Below are 19,892 nucleotides of genomic sequence, written 5' to 3' on the forward strand. Positions count from 1 at the left end.
TGCTTCATGGACTGTACTGTACAGTGGCCCCTCTAAGTAAACTTGTCAAATAGCAACCCTCAGCACTTTGCAAGTGAGCCATCTGGTCTTTCTGTAGAAGGATTGGGAGCACCTGAGTCTTTCTGCATCCATAGAAAGGGGATTCTCATGTGACTGCATTAGCATTGTAATAACCTTCTTAGAGGTCACACAGAATAGAGAGGTAAGATGCTGAAAGGATTTGGACATTGAGGGCAGGGGAGTAGATCTTGGTTTATTACCTGAACCTGTTATGTCAAGAGAGTGAGATTAGCTCAAGAGAAGAGCAGGATGAACAGCACAGATATCTGGTGGAGAGATGGGTCTAGTGTGCTGAGGGCTAGGTAAGATTTTCTATTCCTCTTAAAAATGTCATTTCTCAGCTATTGGAAGGAACACATGACCTATATTGATGCAGCATCACCAAGAAAGGAGAGAGACTTGCTACTATGAGCAACACTGGGTCTTTTATATAAAACTACTTTAGGAAGAAAATGTCTTTTTGTCACTAGTACTGTTGGAAATACATACAAGTTAGGAATCACACAATTCTTGAAATACTGTTTAAAATTGCATAGAGACTTTCTTAGCAGAGAAAGTAAAATTTATTTTAATTCAGCATGCCATACTATAAACATAATTTGTGTGAATTGATTTGCAAGTTTAAAAACATTTTATTTTTATAAATAATCCCATGGTTGCTGAGTCTTAGAACTTTTCTACACAATATATAGTATAAAGCCTGTTAAAACAGCATATTGAAGAGTTCTGAAAATGCAACATTCCATTCCCAAAGTTGTCTACATATTCATAAAGCACATTTGTTACTATTTTACCCTGATTTTTTCTCAGAATGAAATGATGATGAGTTTTAAAGGCTAACATAGACACTATCCAAATATCATGTTTTACGGTATAGAACATTTTACATATATGATAACATTCCCTAATGTATAATTCCAGCACACAAAATTATCAGAAATGAAAAAAAAAATCCTTCATATAAACTGGCACATGAAAGAGATGTAATGCAGTTGAATATTATGTGCTGTTTTTCAAGTGATCCTTTGATTCAGTGAAGTTTATCTTCATTCTTAGCATTCTAGCTGGTTTCAGATAAAATGTAAACATGCTTATTTTAATGGTACATAATGTTACACAGTACACATGTTCTTTGACTACATTATTTTATACTGTACATGTGAGGAAGCTGGCACTCTTCAGCTGAGGTCATAGATTGTCATATCAATATGATATACATTTTTCCATTATGTAAGCTATATTTGATGAATGTAATTACACTAACATTTTACCAGTGATAAGTCTAATGCATGCTGATTGTTCCAAAAAAGCCAAATTTCTTTAAAATATTTTGACAGATGGTTAGTGGGCAATAAACTGACTGTGTGATCAGGGTGCTACTCGTGCATATCAATACATTATCAAATTACCAATTTTTAGATACTGCAAGTTACATTAGCAATCTTTTTTTTATAAATGAGATTTCATTTCAGTGGCAGAAACTTAATAAAAGAATGATTTGTTCAGACTCGGGCAGATATTTTAAAATGTTAGAGAATTTAATCGTCTGTATTGCTAAAAATGATTATTCTGTCATAGTGTTTAATAATAAAAGGTTAGACAGTATCACACTTATTATTAGTAACTAGGTTTTGTAATTTGGCATAGAATCAGTTCCACAATTTTCTGATATAATTTGCTTCTATATGCTTTTTAAAAATCCACTAAATATTCTCATTTGTGAAATTAGATGTCATTAAATGTAAACTTACATTAAAGGAACTTTTACTGTGATTTTCAGTTGCCAGTGTTAGTTCTCAAACAGCCTTTTGCACAGTTACCTATCATTGAAGATTTATTTTATCCAGTGTCTGCTTTTCACTTACTTAAACACAAATTTCTTGTTTTCGAAACATATAAACATTGCTGCTGATACGGACAAGAAAATGTCTATTATGTCTTATTCAGTGACACACATCTATCACTTTAGCTGCTGTTGTATATTATTAACAACAACAAGTAAAGTTTTATAATAGACTTGAACCATTTAAACATTATTATTGTATTACTGTGTATCAGGTGTAACAAAATATTGATATTTGCATATGATTCATGTTTTGCAAAAACCTGTCTGTGCAATGGAGATAAACTTCAGTTTTGTGCTCAAACCACGTAATGGCTCAGATCTGAGTCTTCCTCCAGTAGAGAGCTGCAAGAATGTATGTAGTTTGTAGTATGTTCTGGAACTTGTCTCTTCTCCTCCTGTCACATGGTTTTTATGGAACTGTACTCAGGGTTTATTTCACACCAGGGACATCCGTCATGGCAATTTCACCACAACAACACAAGCTCCAGCTCTTCCAATATTGACAGGGACTTCCTAAAAGGAGGAAACACATTTCTCTGTTTAGTTAACTTCATGTAATCTGTCACTTACGGACTCAAAGGAAAGCAGGGTTTTTTTTTCTAGTATGTAAAATCATTAAATATGTTTAAATAGAACTATGCAAAAGAGTAATTTAAAAAAAATGCAATGTTTGCTGTTAGCAGAATTTTAATGAACGCTGTCATGATTTCGTGGCCATATGGGGCTTTTCAGTTAGTGGAGAGAAAACTCAGTTTCTTGTGCTCCAGGAGCATGGGTCATGCTACCTACAGGAGAATCTCTGACAACTATAAGTAATAGGAGGTGGTCCAGAACACTGGTTCTCAACCCCTTGGGGGGGTCACAGAGGTTTTCCAGGGGGTACATCAACTCATCTAGATATTTGATTAGTTTTACAACAGGCTACATAAATTCAGTACAAACTCAAATTTCATACAGATAATGACTTGTTTATACTGCTCTATATATTAAACACTGAAATGAAATAAATCAATTGGAATGTAAACATTATACTTACATAACTATATGGTAAAAATAAGATAGCATGCTATTACATAAAGTTGAGCAGATCTTAAAATACCTGCCAGTAGAGGGCGGTGGTGACAAACATTAGTCAAGGCAATACCAAATCTATGCAAATATCAGTATTTTGATCAACATGTAAAATTCCACAGAACGGGATCAATCTATGTGAAACTTTATTTTTAGGCAGAAAGAGAGAACCAAAAGAATCGGTAGGTTCATTATAAAGTGAAAGTATTTGCTTTGACCTTTCACTTCTACTTTCACTGTGGTTGACACATTATAGTAGGAGCAAATAGTCTTCATTGATTAGAGCTGCCTTTTTATTCGCGTTATCAAATTTTTACCTTTTTCTTGTATGTTGCAAAATCTTGTAGATTATTACAGCACATTAGAATTGCATAAAGAACTGCATAGCTACAGTACACCATATGTAGTGGTGCAATACAGCTAAATGGTCAATTGCAACTGCAATCAAACAACTATATACTATCTACTTCAGGTGTTCTGCTCGTCAGACTCTGAAAGTGGCTGTGCATCCACTAGGGGAAGCGGGGATTGTGGCGTTTAACATTTGATCAAATACATCTCCGTAATAGTCTTATGCTCAACAGAGCATATCCTGGCCTTGGCATTATAAGTGTGATCAGAGCCCACGGTTGAGGACATTTTGCAAAATTGCTGAAGCTTAAAGTGTGTTACTGTAAATTATTAACATATGCTCTCAGTGTTAATTCCATCTTAATATAGTTTTTGTTTGGGAATTAAGTTGATGTCATATATGAGGCACTACCAATATTTTATACATACGCAAAATAGTATCTTGATTTTATATGTCCCAGTGTACAGCATATATAAATTATTTGTTTTTAATGTACTCACCTCTACTGTACTCACCTCTACTGTCCCTGTAATAATTAGTGTAGTGTCAAGTTTTTAATTTATTTATATGACATTACCTCTGTCCATTCATTATTTTGTGCATCATATGACTCCACAGTGTCCAGGTAACTGTGTCCATCATAGCCTCCTATTGCATATAATCTGTCCCCCAGAGGACAGACGCCAACAGCATCACGTGGTACGCTTAAAGGTGCCACTGTTGTCCAGGTGTCAGTTTTAGGATCATATCTAGGATATTTTATGACCATGATTAGAAAAATAATTGGTCACAGGTAAGATAATGATTATAGCATTTTTAAATTCTAAACAACTCAGATTAGATGAACTACAGTACAGAAGAAAATGAACCAATTCATGGACAATTACAGTTAACAGCAGAGAGAGACAGAAGTAAAATGGTTTAATATTTTATTTAGCCACTAGAGGACTCTTCAAGCACACGCACAAAAAATCTTCTCATTTTACAGGATATAGTCACTGCCTATCATCTTAGATACAATTATTTCATGCTGTATAATGTGAAGTGTGCAGCAATAATATTGTGACAGTAGCTTAATCAGATAAATTGCTGCAGATTTCAATGCATTCTTCTTCCCCTTTGCTCATAAAGCATGCAGCCACTATTTCAAGCCAGAGTTAACATTTAAAGTAAACTTCATTGCAAACGTGAAACATTTCTCATGTAGGTAATATTTATTTTGATTAAAATATTTATCTTTATAAAAGTCAACTCAAAATATATACAGTAAATTTAACATGGGTTTTCAGTTTGCTTCTGCCTATACAATCGCTTCAGGATACACTGGTATAAATCTCAATTCCCGTGGAGTTAAGTTATTCCAGATTTACATCAATATAACAGAAAGCAGAATTTAACCATCCTGTCTATCCCCTCTGGTGTTTTGCATGTTCACCAGTGTTTCCCTTGCCTTTCTCAAAGCACCGCACTGCAGGAGACACCCATCAGTTCTCTCTGTACATACTGCCAATACTGCTAATTAAATGTCCAGACAAGTCACTGTTTAAGCAGGTTATGAGCATACTCTTTTCCTAGTTCATATTGCAAACTGGGATGGTGTGGGGGGCAGCACATAATATAACAATATTATTGTCCTTAAAAAGATGTGTCCAGTGTCTGCATTTTTCTGAGACTCTGTACGTCTGCTGGTAGCATCTCATATGCAAATATGCTTCAATAAGGTTCATTTAAAAATCTTTGCATAAAAGGGTTAATATGAAAGCTTTTCTTCAATAAATGCATACAAACCCAGCAACTATCTTGTAATATCTTGTTGCTGTTCATACTTAGCTCATGGCTTTGAGGGTTTAAGTGGGACTTAAATGGTGCATAGGCCTCGTGTTGTTGGGTATCTGGATAGAGATGAAGCTCACCTTTGAAGAACAGTAATTTAGGGAGGGAATATGCCACATGAGATCAACTTAATGTGCTTCTGAAACAGCTTTGTAAAGGGATGAACAAGTCCTCCATTAGCCATGATAGTTTATACATGCAACCTAGGGGTCTGGTGAAAACATAATTCGTTCAATTGACCTTCTAGAAGAAACACATTAATAGGGCTGATAAAACCTTGCCGGAGTCTACTGCTGCTGGGTACGGAAACCCAAACTTTCAGGTTCTGTTGATTTGTGTTCTATATGAACCCCAGCCTTCAAAAAAATCTATTTAAATTCAGCAGACCCTTAGCATTTTTATAATTTTACTTTTGTAATATATTTTGCAAATGTAATGTTCCAAGCTAAGGGATTTCCATTGTTGTACTGTAAGTAAATTTGTTTCCAGAGATTTTAAAAAAATAAATAAAAATCCTTACCTTTCCACACAATCAGAAAGTCTAGAACAGTGGTTGGAAGCAGGTGCGTCATGACCTCCCACTGCATATAAAAATCCATTGTACGTTGCAACACCAACACCGCCTCGCCTCTTAGACATTGAAGCACACATACTCCATTTGTTAGTATGAGGATCAAAGCATTCCATGGATTTTAAGCAGGAGCTACCGTCCCGTCCACCAACAGCATATAATCTACAATAATCCACATAAGGATAAACCAGTGCTGTAAACATATGTTCTGTCTTCACTCATTCATTTTAATAGAGATCTTATTTGTTTATTTTAAAGCATTTTAAGTGAGGCTAATCTCACAGACTGAAATTTGGAACTAACTATGCTCTAGGGTTCTTTTCCATAATGCTTTTTGGAGAATATGATTCTAATCTCAAAGGGAAAGAATGCTACCATATTTTTGCATGTCTCACTATTAAGTATTATCAGTAGTATAGAAAAGAAAAATAAGATTAAAGAGCCTTTTCACATATGAGCTATTCATTAAACATAATCTGAAGAGACAAAACAGGAAACAGGTAATCTTAAAAATAATATTGTTTTCCTACAGATGCTACAAATGTTTATTTTTGGATGGTTGACTTGTTAAACAAGGTATTGTTAAACAATGTTATTATTCCATTAATAATTTAAAACTTTATTAAACTGAATCTTATATCAGTTAAATTATTTGACACATCATTCCCTGTGTCTGAAAGACCTCAAGGTAGATTTCAGCAGGGACCTGTTATATCATCCTTTCTATTAAACTTGTGTGAAGCTACTGGAGGACACAGTGATGTAGTTTGCACTGTCTTGCCATTAGTATTAAAAAGGCATTTTACTTTCGGTAGTATGGTCTTTTTTGTTTTTTCCAGTGCCTGGCTAATATTAGGACCTTGTTTAAAATGACCTGACTGAAGTTCAATCCAGGTAAGACACAAATGATGCTGACTGGTTGGGAGCAGAGAGAATATGGTGGGGATGGTGCTTGCTCTGTGACTCAGGATATTTTTCAGCCTTTTGTCAATAACTTTTATAAATCCTGGGACCCTTCTGGATTTCCCAATGTTTCTTGGGGGTTGCTCCCAGGCAGCTGCAGTGGCTTGATGGTGATTAGTGTGAGAATTTATTTCAGATCTGAACCTTATCTGTTATCCATGCCTCTTTCGGTTCCAGATTAGACTTGTACAATTTCTACTTGCAGATTACTCAGACATTAAATCCGGTGCAGAAGGGGGCAGTGTATTAAATGGTACCTGAATGGGGAAAATTGAATGTGTTCTTGAAAGACTTCATGAGAGTCCTATTCTCTTTTAGATGTAGTTCTTCAAGGTCACGTTGATCTTTCAAACCTTGCATGATGTTTATCCTACACACCAGAGAAATCATCATCTATCTCCATGAAAACCATCTTTACAGGTGAAATCAGATGATATATTCCCACTAGAGCTGGTTAGGAAATGTTTGTTCAAACCAAACTTCTTACTCTCAGCCCCTAAATTTTAACATTTTGTATGCTCATGGCAGTTTCTTTGACTCTGGCACACTCTTCATGGGTTGGACCCTACGAAGCTCGAGTTTTTGAATTCAGGGCAATGGATAAAGCTCACTTCCCTGCACAGTTGTTTGGCTGAGGAGGTATATACCTGAATGATATTTTTTCTTAATGTAAGAATATATACCCAGGCGCAATGTGATGGGCATGTTTTAGAAATTAAATATAAGATGTACCTCTCCCTTTCTCTGAAGGAGAAAGACCAAATACCACTACAAACTGGTATTGTTCCTACATGTTTCCTTGGGCAAAACACATTGTATGTACTGAAACTCAATTAAAAAGTTTTCTGGTGTAGTTAATAATTGATGGATAAATATTCTAATTTCAGTACCACTGCTTTAAAAAAAAATAGATCCTGGGGAAACAAGGGAGAAAGTCTTTAAAAGTCTACATGGAAGCTTTTCACCAAGTTGAAGGGCAGTAGTAGGAGCTAAATGAATCACACCTGATCTCATCATATCCCCTGTTGTGTAGTAGATTACCTCACAAAACTAACAGACATAATTTAGGTCAGGTTGGAGCCAGGCAGCCTGTTTCAAGAGTGCTTGAGGCCTGAGACACCATGGGGCTGGATTTCCTCTTTAGCAAAGGGATTTCCTGCATATCAATGTAGAAGACACTAAGAGGAGTTTCTTGTAAAATTTATACTGAGGATGTCTGCAAGGTATTTCCTCTGTGATAAAATGGGCTTGAATAGCTAGTTCTGCTTCTCTAAATGTTTTGAGTAAACATATACATGAAACTCTTTTCTTAAGGTCATTTGCCAGCTTCATTCTGCCATTGCATATTTTGGGTTATAATTTGCTTGAATCTGAAAGTTTTATATAAATGGATTTGGCAGCATGGGATGCAGAGGGGTGTGAGCCAGGGGACCTTGTCATGCTCATCCATGCCCCACAAAACATCATACCGAGAGGCTTCCAAAAGCAGCTGTGCCATTTCACCTGGTTTTCCAATTTTCTTCCTGACTGGTGTGTGGGGAATGGAGGATAAAATTGATCCAACCATATACCAATTTAGGAATTGCTCCACTAATAGCTGAAATACTGCAGCCCCTTATTAAATTGGAAAATAGAAGAAAATAAAATGTGCCTCACTACACAACACTGGGAGGAGGGGCAATTTTTAGCCAAAGATGCATGGATGGAATGTCTACTTTTGTGCAAAGTTCCTGGGGATCTGTAGTGTCTCTGAAACGTACACAGAACATCCATTTTAAATTCTCATCAGAAAGATCCAGGAACAATAAACTGCCTGGAACTCAATTTGTCTAGATTAGATGGAAGAAAAGACTATATAAACCCTGACAAGACTAAAAACTATGGCTCTGGGGAGATAAATTATTTCAAACCTGTGGTATCATTTCAAATTAGCATAACTATAAATAGCTAAAATACCATAAAGATACAATTTATGAAGGGAAAATTTGAAAGGCTATTTACCACAATAATTTTTTGAGGTTGTGTGGTCTGTGATGATGTCTTTTTGCTATTCTATAATCTTAAATTCTCTTCAGAGAAGACGTTATTAAATATTGGAAGTAAATGGTCACACATACATAGCTGAGCAAAAGTAAGTAAACAACCCTCCAACCCACCCCCAGTCCTTCAGCTTGTCTGTTTACATACTTGCTATTTAATGGGGCAACCCCCACTGTGCTTCTAGGAGTTGACATGCTAGCAACATAATTCCATTGCCGTGCCTGGGGGTCCCATCTTTCTACTGTATTAAGATAACTCCATCCATCATGACCGCCAACAGCATACATTGGTCCTTCAAGCATTGCTACGCCTTTGAAAAATAGAATTAGGGACAAAATTAGATAGGTCTGACATCAGAACATTTCAGTAACTAATATTCATTGCCTGCTATAGTTATGGCTTTTCATTTCTCTAAAAATGTCTTTACAGAAAAATCATCTCATATAAATCTATATAAAATCTGCATGACACTGAGCAGAATGTAAGTCACAAACACTTAACATGAATACAGTATTTCTGCTGGGAAAACACTGACTTTCACTCAAAGATAAACAGGGAAGCAGTTTTAACATGGACGCTCCCCGCTCCAGGGTTTGGCCATTTCCATTTGTACTGAACCCTTCAGGTTAGTAGTAGTAGTATTTATTAATATGTTTAGGAGTTGCACATAAACTCATTGACGCTATGCATTTAGGTACAGGAACAAGATCATTCAGCTACTATGGAGCCTTTGAGTTTTCTCATTTCCTTTTAGGGATGGATGGCCCTTCATATTGTTTAGTATACTTTATATTATGTTTAGTTTTTGTTGGTTTTGTTTGAATCTGGATGCCTAAAGTTAGGCTTTTAAACCCATATTTACAGGCCTAAATATAAATAGCCTGATTTTCAAAGACCCAAAATCTAATTGAAGCTAATAGGAGCCATAGGTTCAAGACAGCTTTGAAAATCAAGCTGATTTAGGAACCGAACTATAAACATTCAGGTTTTAAAGTTATAGTTTATATATTGGGTGAATCCTCCCCATTGAAGTCAGTAGTAAAACTGTTATTGATTTAATTGTGGCTAGGATTTCACCTGTTTATGTAAGATATATAGAGCTCCTACTTGTCTTATCAAAGCAAATAGTTGCAAAGTTGACAGACCTGGAAGAGCACTAAGCTGTGATGTCAGTACAGAGTACTTGGTGGAAAGGTATTACATGCCATGGGACTGGGGTGATTGAATGGTTATGAATCTAATTTCATCAGTCATTTGACTTTTTAAATTATTATTCTTATTTTGTTTACTGTAACGATTATCTTTGTGAACAGCTTGAAGATTTTCATGAAATACTTGTTTCTAGAATTGTGTCCTTCTCAATTCACATGCTACAATTTATCCCAAAGAAGGATTTTCAGCCTTTTAAAATCCCGCTTATATTGAGCCACCCAGCCTTAAATTTGTCCCTGTTTTTTTTGTTCTGTAATGGGAACACACAATTGTATGTTTACGGTTGATTTCACATAGTTATTAAAGATGTATAGAGGGATATAGTCCAAAGGTACATTAAGTTGTATGAGCTTTCTCTCAGTGGGATAATTGGTAAAGTAGAAGAATATTTTTCTAAATAGAATTGAAAGGACAAATTCATTGAATGTTGTAAAGTGTGTTGATTATAGGATGTAGGTGTTTGTAAATATATTATTCTTTGCACACTTATATTTAATTATATTTACCAGTGTTATAGGTCCTTATTTTCAGACATGCTGAGCACTCCCAATGCTAATTGAAGTCAATGGCACCTGCAAGGTCCATCGTGTATTGCAAACGGATCCCTTAGATAGTCAATGGGATTTTAGAATTTCCTAATAATTTGTTACTTTTACCTTTGTATATATTTTTGCAAATGTTCAGAGCAAAATTAGCATTGAAAGGCCAGTGCAAGTTTGTTAGGATAATAACAAGGCAGGATTTTATAGCAGTGGGAAAGTAGCTGGATTTGAAAAATATCCTGTATAAACATTGCTTTGTATTGGTAAATATTTAAAAAAATTATGGCAACACTTAACTTTTACATTTATCATTCTTAAAATCAGTAGTATTAATCTGTAAATGTGGTGCAATATGTATTGTACAGTAACTCTAACTCTTACCTAAGCCGTGTCTGTGAGTTGACATAGGAGGCATTATAGTCCAAACTTTGGTAGTTGGATTGAAACATTCAACTGTATTAGAGGTTTTCAGGCCATCTCTTCCTCCCACAATATAGAGCTTGTTGTCTATTACTGCTACTCCAAACTGCAATCGTCTACCATTCATGGTACCAATTTGTATCCAACTGTTTGTCCGAAGGTCATATTTCTCAATTGTAGTGGTACCTGTTAAAAGCATAATTATAAAAACTTTAAACTACATCAGAAGGTCCTTAGTGTTTAACATTCAGTAGTTTCTATTCCAAACACATCCAACCACACACCCAACACACACCCAACACATCCCACACCCAACACACCCAACCACACACCCAACACATCCCCGTCATGGATACCATTACTAAATTTGAAGGCTTTGACAATGCTGTGCATGGACTCTTATTGAGATCTAGTTCTTAGGTTGAAAATTGGGGACTTACTGAGACAGCTGCATTAAATGCATTGGTATAGCATCGTCAGGCATATAAAAGTAAACCAAGCACTAGAGACTGCAGAATTAGATGTAAACAAATGTTTTGGCTATAGTTAATTTTGCAAAGTTGTTAAATTCATGAGTTATTTAGGTACTGTGAGGTTCTCTTCTCTTCATTTCCTTATGAATATGGTATCTGGGGGCACTGTGGTGCCTAGCAATATTCGTACTTAAATTGTTGCAACCATAAGAAAAATTGCAGATGCCATGTTTAAATATCTGCCCTTTAATATATTTATGAATGTATATGAGTCCTGCATGTGCATCCAAAACAACGTTTGATATACTTTTTATTTTATTAAAAACAGACAAGGTAAAATTGTGTGGTTACCATGAATTCCAGCCATGTCATGGGCTTGAAATAATCCTATATCTGCAATAATACATGATCTGTATTTTCACTTTTCTTTTTACATTGCTGTGTTTTTTGTAATGCTTTGAGTGAAAGGGTCATTTCTACCTCTATTATTAGAACCCTGACTCCATGCCACTCAAAATTTACACTTTTCAAAGCAATGGCTCCTGTCAGTCATTCAGTAGTTGCTGTTGCTTCCATAATTGTTGATTTAACACATCGGGGAGGCGACTGCCCAGTAACTAAGGTAGGCAGGCGGCGATTGTTAATCATACCTATGAGTCCGAAGATTCTTTCTAGCATGATTGGGTGGTTTCATTCATGTGGTCCTGAAGGCAACCATATGGAAAAACAAATTGATTTTCTGCCTGTCCCCTAATGTGAATAAAATCTACTAATTTTGATAGAAGTGAAGGCAAGTACCACAAGCCCTATAATTAGCAATTAAAGTATGGTTTATGGCACCAACACAACAGCAGGAAGAAACTGGAATGAAGGTTTAGAATTTACTGCATAGTACTCTCACAAATCCAGTCAGGAGTGACTCCACACTATGTTTAAGTATATTGAAATAACCAGAACAATATCTAATGTTCTCTTTTTATCTCCTTCTGGTGGCTGTTGCATGCTTTTCAAAATCTAATGACTCTTGAAATTAATCTGACTAATCCCTACTGCTCTGACTAACACCATGGAACACATCGCTGCCTACCAGACCCTGTTTGGATATACCATTCCAGATACATTGGAGGAATAATGGGGCAATGGAACTAAAGAAATCGAGAAGTTTAAAATAACATTTTAAAATGGTTTGTCTTTTTATATTTTGGCCGCCTCCCCCCCCCCCCCCCCCGCTGATCTTGTCCCTTTTCCTAGTTTTAAACTTTCTTCCTCTTCCCTATTCTCTCCTTTTATTCTGAATTTGTATATCCCTTTCACTACCTCTTTCAATGCTCTCCATTTTGTTTGCCTATTTGCTACTCATTCCTTTGACCCCTCCCCATTTGCTCTGCTCTCCTAATGCGTGAGCTTTCCCAAAATCCTCCAGTCTGATTATTTCAAAAGATTTAAAGAAACATTCAACCCACTAATTTTAAAAGTAGGTGAAATTACATTAACTCTGTAGGGTGACACTAGTCAGCTCTGTGTTTTTGGGGAACCAGGGCGCAGTATCTAGCCTGTTTGACTCATGAAAGACACACCACCCCACAAGTCTCTGATTGAACCAAACTGATCAGAGAAAAGGCTTGCAGAAAGCAGTGAAGGGCGTTGGGAGACATGGCTAGACCTCTTCTGACAAGGGTGACAAGATTAAGAAATCTCCATTAGTATACAGATTGAAGAACAGAGACCACTCCTCTAGCCTCATCTGCTTGAAAGATGGGACAGGGAGACATCTCCATTTGCATACAGAATGGAGAACAGAGAAGCGCACTGAACTCTGGTACCTGAAAAGCAGGGAAGAATTGCATCATGGGGGATCTCTGTTGCAGACGTTAATGAACCTACACCTGCACACACCCAGATCAGCAGTTATCAGGCCAATTCTAGTAATGAATCCTTGATTGATATCCAAAATACTGAAGCAGCCAAGTTGCACTGTGAGTTCCCCGGAAGAAAACACCACCCATAGCCAAGAGTGATCAGCTCCTATAGTCTAGCCTAAAGAAAACCCTTGAGTCATCAGTTTACCCATAAACAAAGCTAATGTTCTCCTTGAACCCTTGTTGTTTCTCTACAAAAACCCCTACCTATGCCCAAGTAAGTGTTCTGATGCATGGGCCCAAACTCTGCATCAGTTCCACTGGGACTCCATCTCCTGACTGATAGTGCTGGGGGCTCTGCCTTTCTCCAGCACTCAGGACACTGAGCTACCACCATCACCTGGGAACCCCGACCAGTTCAAGCCTCATGGAATGGGTGAGATCTCCTTTCCTTTTCCTTTTCCTTTTTCTTTTCTACCTCAGGTATTAACCTTTAATAATATAACTGTTATGTTGGTTTAGGCTCTCCTTGTGTAGTTATCACTATTATTGAATAAGTAACTTTTATGGCTAAGCTGGTTGATTCTCTCTCTCTCTCTCTCTCTCTCTCTCTCTCTCTCACACAACTTTACTCTTTTGTGTTTTTAGCTTCCCCCATTTACTCTGCAGCAACGCTTCTTTTACCTAAGCTAAAGATCCCTACAGTGCCCAAAATACTGTGTGGTTTGCTCATCAAGTGGGTTACTACCAGTACAATTGTGACGTGAAAGTGGGGATAGGGACATGTTAAACCTATGGCACATAAGAGTGGCAGCTGAAAGTGCTGCTTGGCCCAGCCTGATGAGACCAGGGGCATATAAGGATGACAGCTTGAAAATGCTGCTTGACCCAACCCATTGAGTATAGGGACATATAAGGGGGTCAGCTTGAGAGTGCTGATTGATCTGGTCTGCTCAGACTTGCTCTGTGTGTGTGTGTGTGTTCATCTGGTTCTAGGGCTGGAGGATCCCAGTCCTGGGGAACCTAGGTCCTGCAAGATAGCTCCATTGGGAGGGGACTTGCAGAAGGAAGGAGTAGAGCTCCATATGAACACACAAGTGACATAAGCAGTACATTAATAGAATTACAGACCCCCCCCACCCCAGAAGAGTAACCCTAATAAATGAGCATACCCCAAAGGAACGGGCACATCTGGTAACAGTGTATCTGTGCATACCAGCTGTAATTTTCAGAGAAGCCTACAGGAGTCAGGCACCTAGCACCCATTCAAATTCAATGGGATTTGGGAACCTAGACGCCTCTGAAAATTTCAGCAAATAAGCCTAGTTTTGATCTTCCTTTGAGCTGTTTCACAATATCCTCTGATAAATACGAATGGTACCATAGGTGGTTGTGGAGGTTTTTTGGTGGTTTTTTTTGTTTTTTTTGGCGGGGGGTGTTTTTTTTTTGGCGGGGGGAGTGGGGGTTTTTTGTTCTCCTCACAGAATTGCATTATTGGTAGAGGTGATAATTTACTCCCATTCCCCATGTTGTTGTACTAGTGTACAGTAGTTAGGTGTTGATTGATTTTATCTTACAAATCCAATGCAGGCTCAAGATGTGAGTCAGAGTGGTTATGGGAAAGTGGGGAAGTGAGGAAATACTGACTTCCTAACCATCAAAAGGCGAAAGTTCAAACAAATGGACTCTTTCCAAGATAATGAGTAAAAAGAGTCACTGATGGGAAGTACACATGTTCATAAAAAAAGTCCTTTCTTTTTATAGTCCTTGCTTGGAAAACAAATTGCCTTTTTTTTCTTTTGATGGGGGAAAAAAACCCTAGTTTATCTTTAAGCTTACAGTTCTTGGTAGCAGATGATTTACAACAATATCATTTAGTTTGATGAAACTAACTTCAGGAAAGAGGCTCAGTTTCTTTCCTTTATCTAGTGATAGGTGTCATCACGTGTGTTTCACTTTTAAAAGATTGTAGAGTTGCAATTATTTCAGACTCTTCAGGGAACACAAATCAATCATGCTAACCATTTTTCTTGCTCTTCATAACACTGGCTGTTATGGATATTTGATGTTTAGGAGGTGAGCTGTAATTTTTAAAGGAACTCAGTATTTGTAATACTTTTAAAACCTAAAAGTGGAATGGGCAACTGTCTTGAAATGCTATTAATATTCATTACATACAGCAAAATGTAACAAAGGAGCGAATCACTAGTCTTAAACCTAATTATAACATCCTATCTTGCTGCTTATTTTCTGAAGAGCAGGAGCTCTGTGACGTAACCCTATGACATTTTGGAATAATTGTATTTCCAGGCTCACATACTGTAGGTATGAGGGTAAGGTTCCTGCAGAACATTAATTAGTATGTTCCTTAATGTATGAACTATTCCATTTTTAAAGTGACATACATAAAAGTATTACAGTCCATATGAACTTGTACTTCCGGTCTCTTTTTAGTAATTTGAAAGGGCTTAATCACAGAGTGCTGTTGAATGACATTTCTATGTATAATTCTTAGTAAATCATTAAAGAATAGGATGCGGACTGTGAAAAGAAACTGCTAAGTGATATTTCCTTGATTTTTTGGTTGTGTACATGCCATTGTGACTGAACATGACTTCAGGTGTGAGAATGTGCTCACCACACTGTATGCTTTGGGTTCTTGTCCAGCTGGTTGGAAGAAAAGGGTTTGTTGCATCTTGAGGGGATCCTTCCACATCTGGTAGCAGAGGTAGAGGAAGGGGGGAAAGTTTACTTGTGCAGAGCAACGAGGAGCAGGAAATAGCTGGAACAAATTGGGGGAAGTGGAAGGTGGTGGTATTTATATTTCATGCAGTCGCAGAGAAAGCTCTGCTTCACTTGGATCATTGAGAGGCTGAGAGCACTTCCCCCTCTGCCCCATAGAATCTAGAAAAAAGGAACAGTGTCCCTTCGTGATCCATTGTGAGTATCACACTAGTTGCCCTTTCCTCTCAGGGGCTATGATGGATTTTTTCCCTCACTGTCAGTATTGGCTTTTTCACCTTCTCCACAGCAGGTTTGGGACCCATTAGGGTGGGGCCAAGGGGGTTAGGTTGTAATGTTGCAATTTAGTAAGTAAAATTGTGGCATATGTCAAATGAAGGTTCCTGTTATGGAAAGGCTATAGTTAGTTATTGGATAAAATGGATTGGACAAGGTTGTAAAGGAAATCAGCCCTTATGGGAGCTGAGGAAGGGAAATTCATGGCACCTACATCTGTTACACCAGGGAACCAACTTCCTTCCTCCTCTAGCCCCCTTAATCCTCTTATAAGGGGAAGGCAGTGGAGTTCCAACAATGGGATGGCTGGGAAATGTAGAACACCACTGTAACAATTAGTCTTCAGGGACAAGCTGTAGGAATTTTCTTTGCAGTACTGAAAAATGTTATGTATTGTTGCAAGAGTGAAAAAAACCCAAGACTCTAACGAAAGGTTCTCTTTTTTAAAATATGTGATTAGCTTTGTTTAGAAGCGATAATAAATGATACTCTTAAAATGGTCCAATAATATTGAGTTAATTTTTTTACTTTTCTATATTTTCCCTCTCACCTTTCAGGATTTGGTTGAGACTGGTGTTCAAAGTTCTAAAACAATATGCAAAAGATCGTTTCACAGTATTTCCAAACTGGCCACACGTAGGTAATAATATAATTTTCTTCTCATCATTTTTTCAGAAAAATTCTGCTGTAAACCTCTAAATTTTTGAGTGCTCTTCTGAATTGAACCTGAAGTCTAAACTTTGAGAAGTTAATCTATTACTTACAACTGTGGGTCTTCCTGCTAGAAGGCATAGCACAGAGTAAGAGGATCATTTATTCTTTCATCCCTAAATTTCTGTGTTTAGAAACTTTCTAATAACCCAATAACTGCTTTGTCACTTATTATCTGGGTGTTCCTAAAATAACTGAAAAAACTTCCAAACTTGCCTTTAGTAGCATCCATGCCTCCCACAGCATAAAGTGCACCCACTGTAGACTTCCTAGGTTTAGTTCGAGGACTCTGCAGCATGGACCTTCTTTCTGGTAGGAGATGATACTTCATAGCTTCCATAAGAAGTTTCTGACACTCAAGGTCATGTGTGAACATTGGGCTATTTTCAAGATCTGCTAGTAACTGAGAAATCAAACAGATTGATCTATACTCATTTAAATAATAAAAGATAGGATAAAGCTTAATATCTGAAACAAAATCACAAATCTAATTATCTTGGGCCCATCTTTCATGTGAGGTTTGTCATAGTCCAAATAAATTATCTGATGCAAACTAATGTAAATATAAGAAAATAAAATCTTGAAAAGGTTTTTATTTACTGTTATGAACAGCCACAATCTTGCTCCCATTGAAGTCAATGGCAAAACTCCCTTTGGCTTGATTAGAAGCAGAAGCTCATCCAATATAATAAAGGAGGCAACTTTACTAATAGAGAAACTAATTAGAAGTCCTATGTCCAGTGATGAGCTGCCAGAAGCTCAAGAACCAGTTCCTTCACTCGCTCCAGGTCTTTGGCAGCACTGAAGGACTCGCCGCCGAAATGCCGCCGAAAACCCAGAGCGAGTGAAGGACCCGCAGTCGAAGTGCTGCCGAAGGCTTGGAGCGCCGCCGGGTCAGTAAAAATTCTCGTGGGAGCCTCCCCAGCTGAGAGCTCAGGCAGGACAGACAGGACGGTCCCGTGGGCCACATCCTGTCCATCCCGCCTGAGCTTCCCCACCCCTTTAACAACCAGTTCTAAACCGGCTTCAAAATTTAACAACCGGTTTGCCTGAACCAGTGCAAACTGGCTCCAGCTCACCACTGCTTGTCTTTTATTTTTTAAATGAAATATGTGTAATATCGATATCCAGCCTGCAACTGTAGAAGCTTATGCACTTTGGGAACCCACATGCAGTGTTGGAGTCTAGGTTTGATCAGCACTTCATATTCTGACATGCGTACCAGACTGACTAGGGTCCCTCTCATACCCTTTAAAAAAACTAGGAAGGAAAGAGGAATGACCTCCGATTCTGACCAACTAGCATGGTTGAAATGCATAGAGTAAAAATATTAAAGAGAATCAGAAAGCCATAAAATAATTATGAAGTGATATCTAACAATGCATGTCATATAATGCATTGCAACACATTACATTCTGTTTTGATGTTGGGTTGCATTGACAGTCTCATACCACAAATATCACAAAGCTGTAATAAGATGTCAACTCACTACAGAACTGTAAAGCTGTCTCTGTGACTCCCTTTGATAAAGTGTCCATTTCAATGTTAAAGGTTGAGTAATGATGCATGTAATGAAATGTACATTGCTGGTTTCTATGTTGTGTGGTATGCTGCTAAAATTCAAGACAATAAAAGTTTTGGATGTTTTTTAAAAATTATTCAGTCTTCGGACTGATTTGCAATTTAAATTAGTGAGTTTGTAGGATATCCAAGTTTCTGTTACTAGATGAGAAAATACAGCAAAGCACTCACTACATTTCAGATAGATACGCTGTAGACTGGTATTTTAAAAATGGGCAGATTTTCAGCACGAATAACCATATTGGCCTTATGATATCCTTTTTATCTGTTTATTGGATCTTTGCAAATCAATAATATTTACTTGACCATTTACCAAAATATCAAATCTTTTTAGTATAGAAATATGTTCTTTACCAAACTGAAAATACGTACGTCTGTGTGTGTGTGTGTGTGTGAGACAGAATACGCCCCTGTATTAGCACCCAACACATGATTGTAATAATCTTTGTACAAAATATGTCTTTTCAGGTATCATTTAAAAACTCATAATTAGCTGGTCAGTATCATCCTGATAAAATATTTGTGGCAACATTTTATGTAAAGTTATAAGATTTACTTGTATATTGTTGTTAACACATATTTCAAACACCACAGCCCTGCCAAAACAGAAATCAGCAAATAGGAATGTTCTAGACAGAGGAATGTGTACTTACCTTAATTTGCACTTAAGCAATAAACAGAGTCATCAAGCTGGGAGGGAAACAAAGAAGGCTCAACCAGGTGAGAAAAAGCCATCAGGGAACATCCTTCCAAACAGACTCTTTGTCTCTTAGTGCCCAACTTGAAATATTTTTTTCAAGAGGGGGACTGAATCTATAAAAAGGAGGGACAAACACCCCCTGGGGCCTCTTTTTCTCCCTCTGCCTATCGCATTCACTGCACGTGAAGAGAAAAAGGAATCAGGTGCTGGACTCTGGGTGAGGGGTCCTGATCTCAGAGTTTGCTGAGTTTGCAATAATTTGCTGGAGAAACTTTTCTTGAATCTAATATAGTTGTTTGGGCATTAATAAATATCTGTATTTTCTGGTAACCATTTCTGATTTTTATGCCTAATTACTTATACTCAAATCAATTTCTTTGTAGTTAATAAACTTTTTACTGCTTTATCTAATTGTGACATTCCCCTGGTGTTATCTGGACCGATGATCTGCTAGGTCAATCCTTGACTCTGGGATCCAGCCTTATCCTGCTTCGTTATGAGAACCCCCCCTCCCAGGCTGTTCACTCACAGCCTCTGGCATGTAAGCTGCTGCCAGCTACGTGAGTGAGCACTTTTGGCCAGCAGCTGCTTGGATTGTACAACTGAATGACACTAGCCAATATCTCCAATCCCAGACACA

The 19,892-nt window shown here is 37.4% G+C and overlaps 1 protein-coding gene across 2 annotated transcripts in view; it reads right to left on the reverse strand.

Moving 5' to 3' along the window:
- Positions 1–2,290: 2,290 nt before the first annotated feature.
- KLHL4 (kelch like family member 4) overlaps positions 2,291–19,892 on the reverse strand; it is a 75,421-nt gene continuing 57,819 nt past the window's right edge. For both annotated transcript variants that reach the window (XM_077826592.1, XM_077826593.1), the window contains 6 exons: positions 17,188–17,374; positions 10,872–11,096; positions 8,884–9,046; positions 5,683–5,895; positions 3,907–4,078; positions 2,291–2,419 (listed from right to left, as the gene is read on the reverse strand). In XM_077826592.1, coding sequence (XP_077682718.1) covers positions 2,360–2,419; positions 3,907–4,078; positions 5,683–5,895; positions 8,884–9,046; positions 10,872–11,096; positions 17,188–17,374 — 1,020 coding nt within the window. In that variant the 3' untranslated portion in view covers positions 2,291–2,359. The remainder of the gene's footprint in view (positions 2,420–3,906; positions 4,079–5,682; positions 5,896–8,883; positions 9,047–10,871; positions 11,097–17,187; positions 17,375–19,892) is intronic.

Source organism: Eretmochelys imbricata, chromosome 9 (genome assembly GCF_965152235.1).
Source record: "Eretmochelys imbricata isolate rEreImb1 chromosome 9, rEreImb1.hap1, whole genome shotgun sequence".
Lineage (NCBI taxonomy): Eukaryota > Metazoa > Chordata > Testudines > Cheloniidae > Eretmochelys > Eretmochelys imbricata.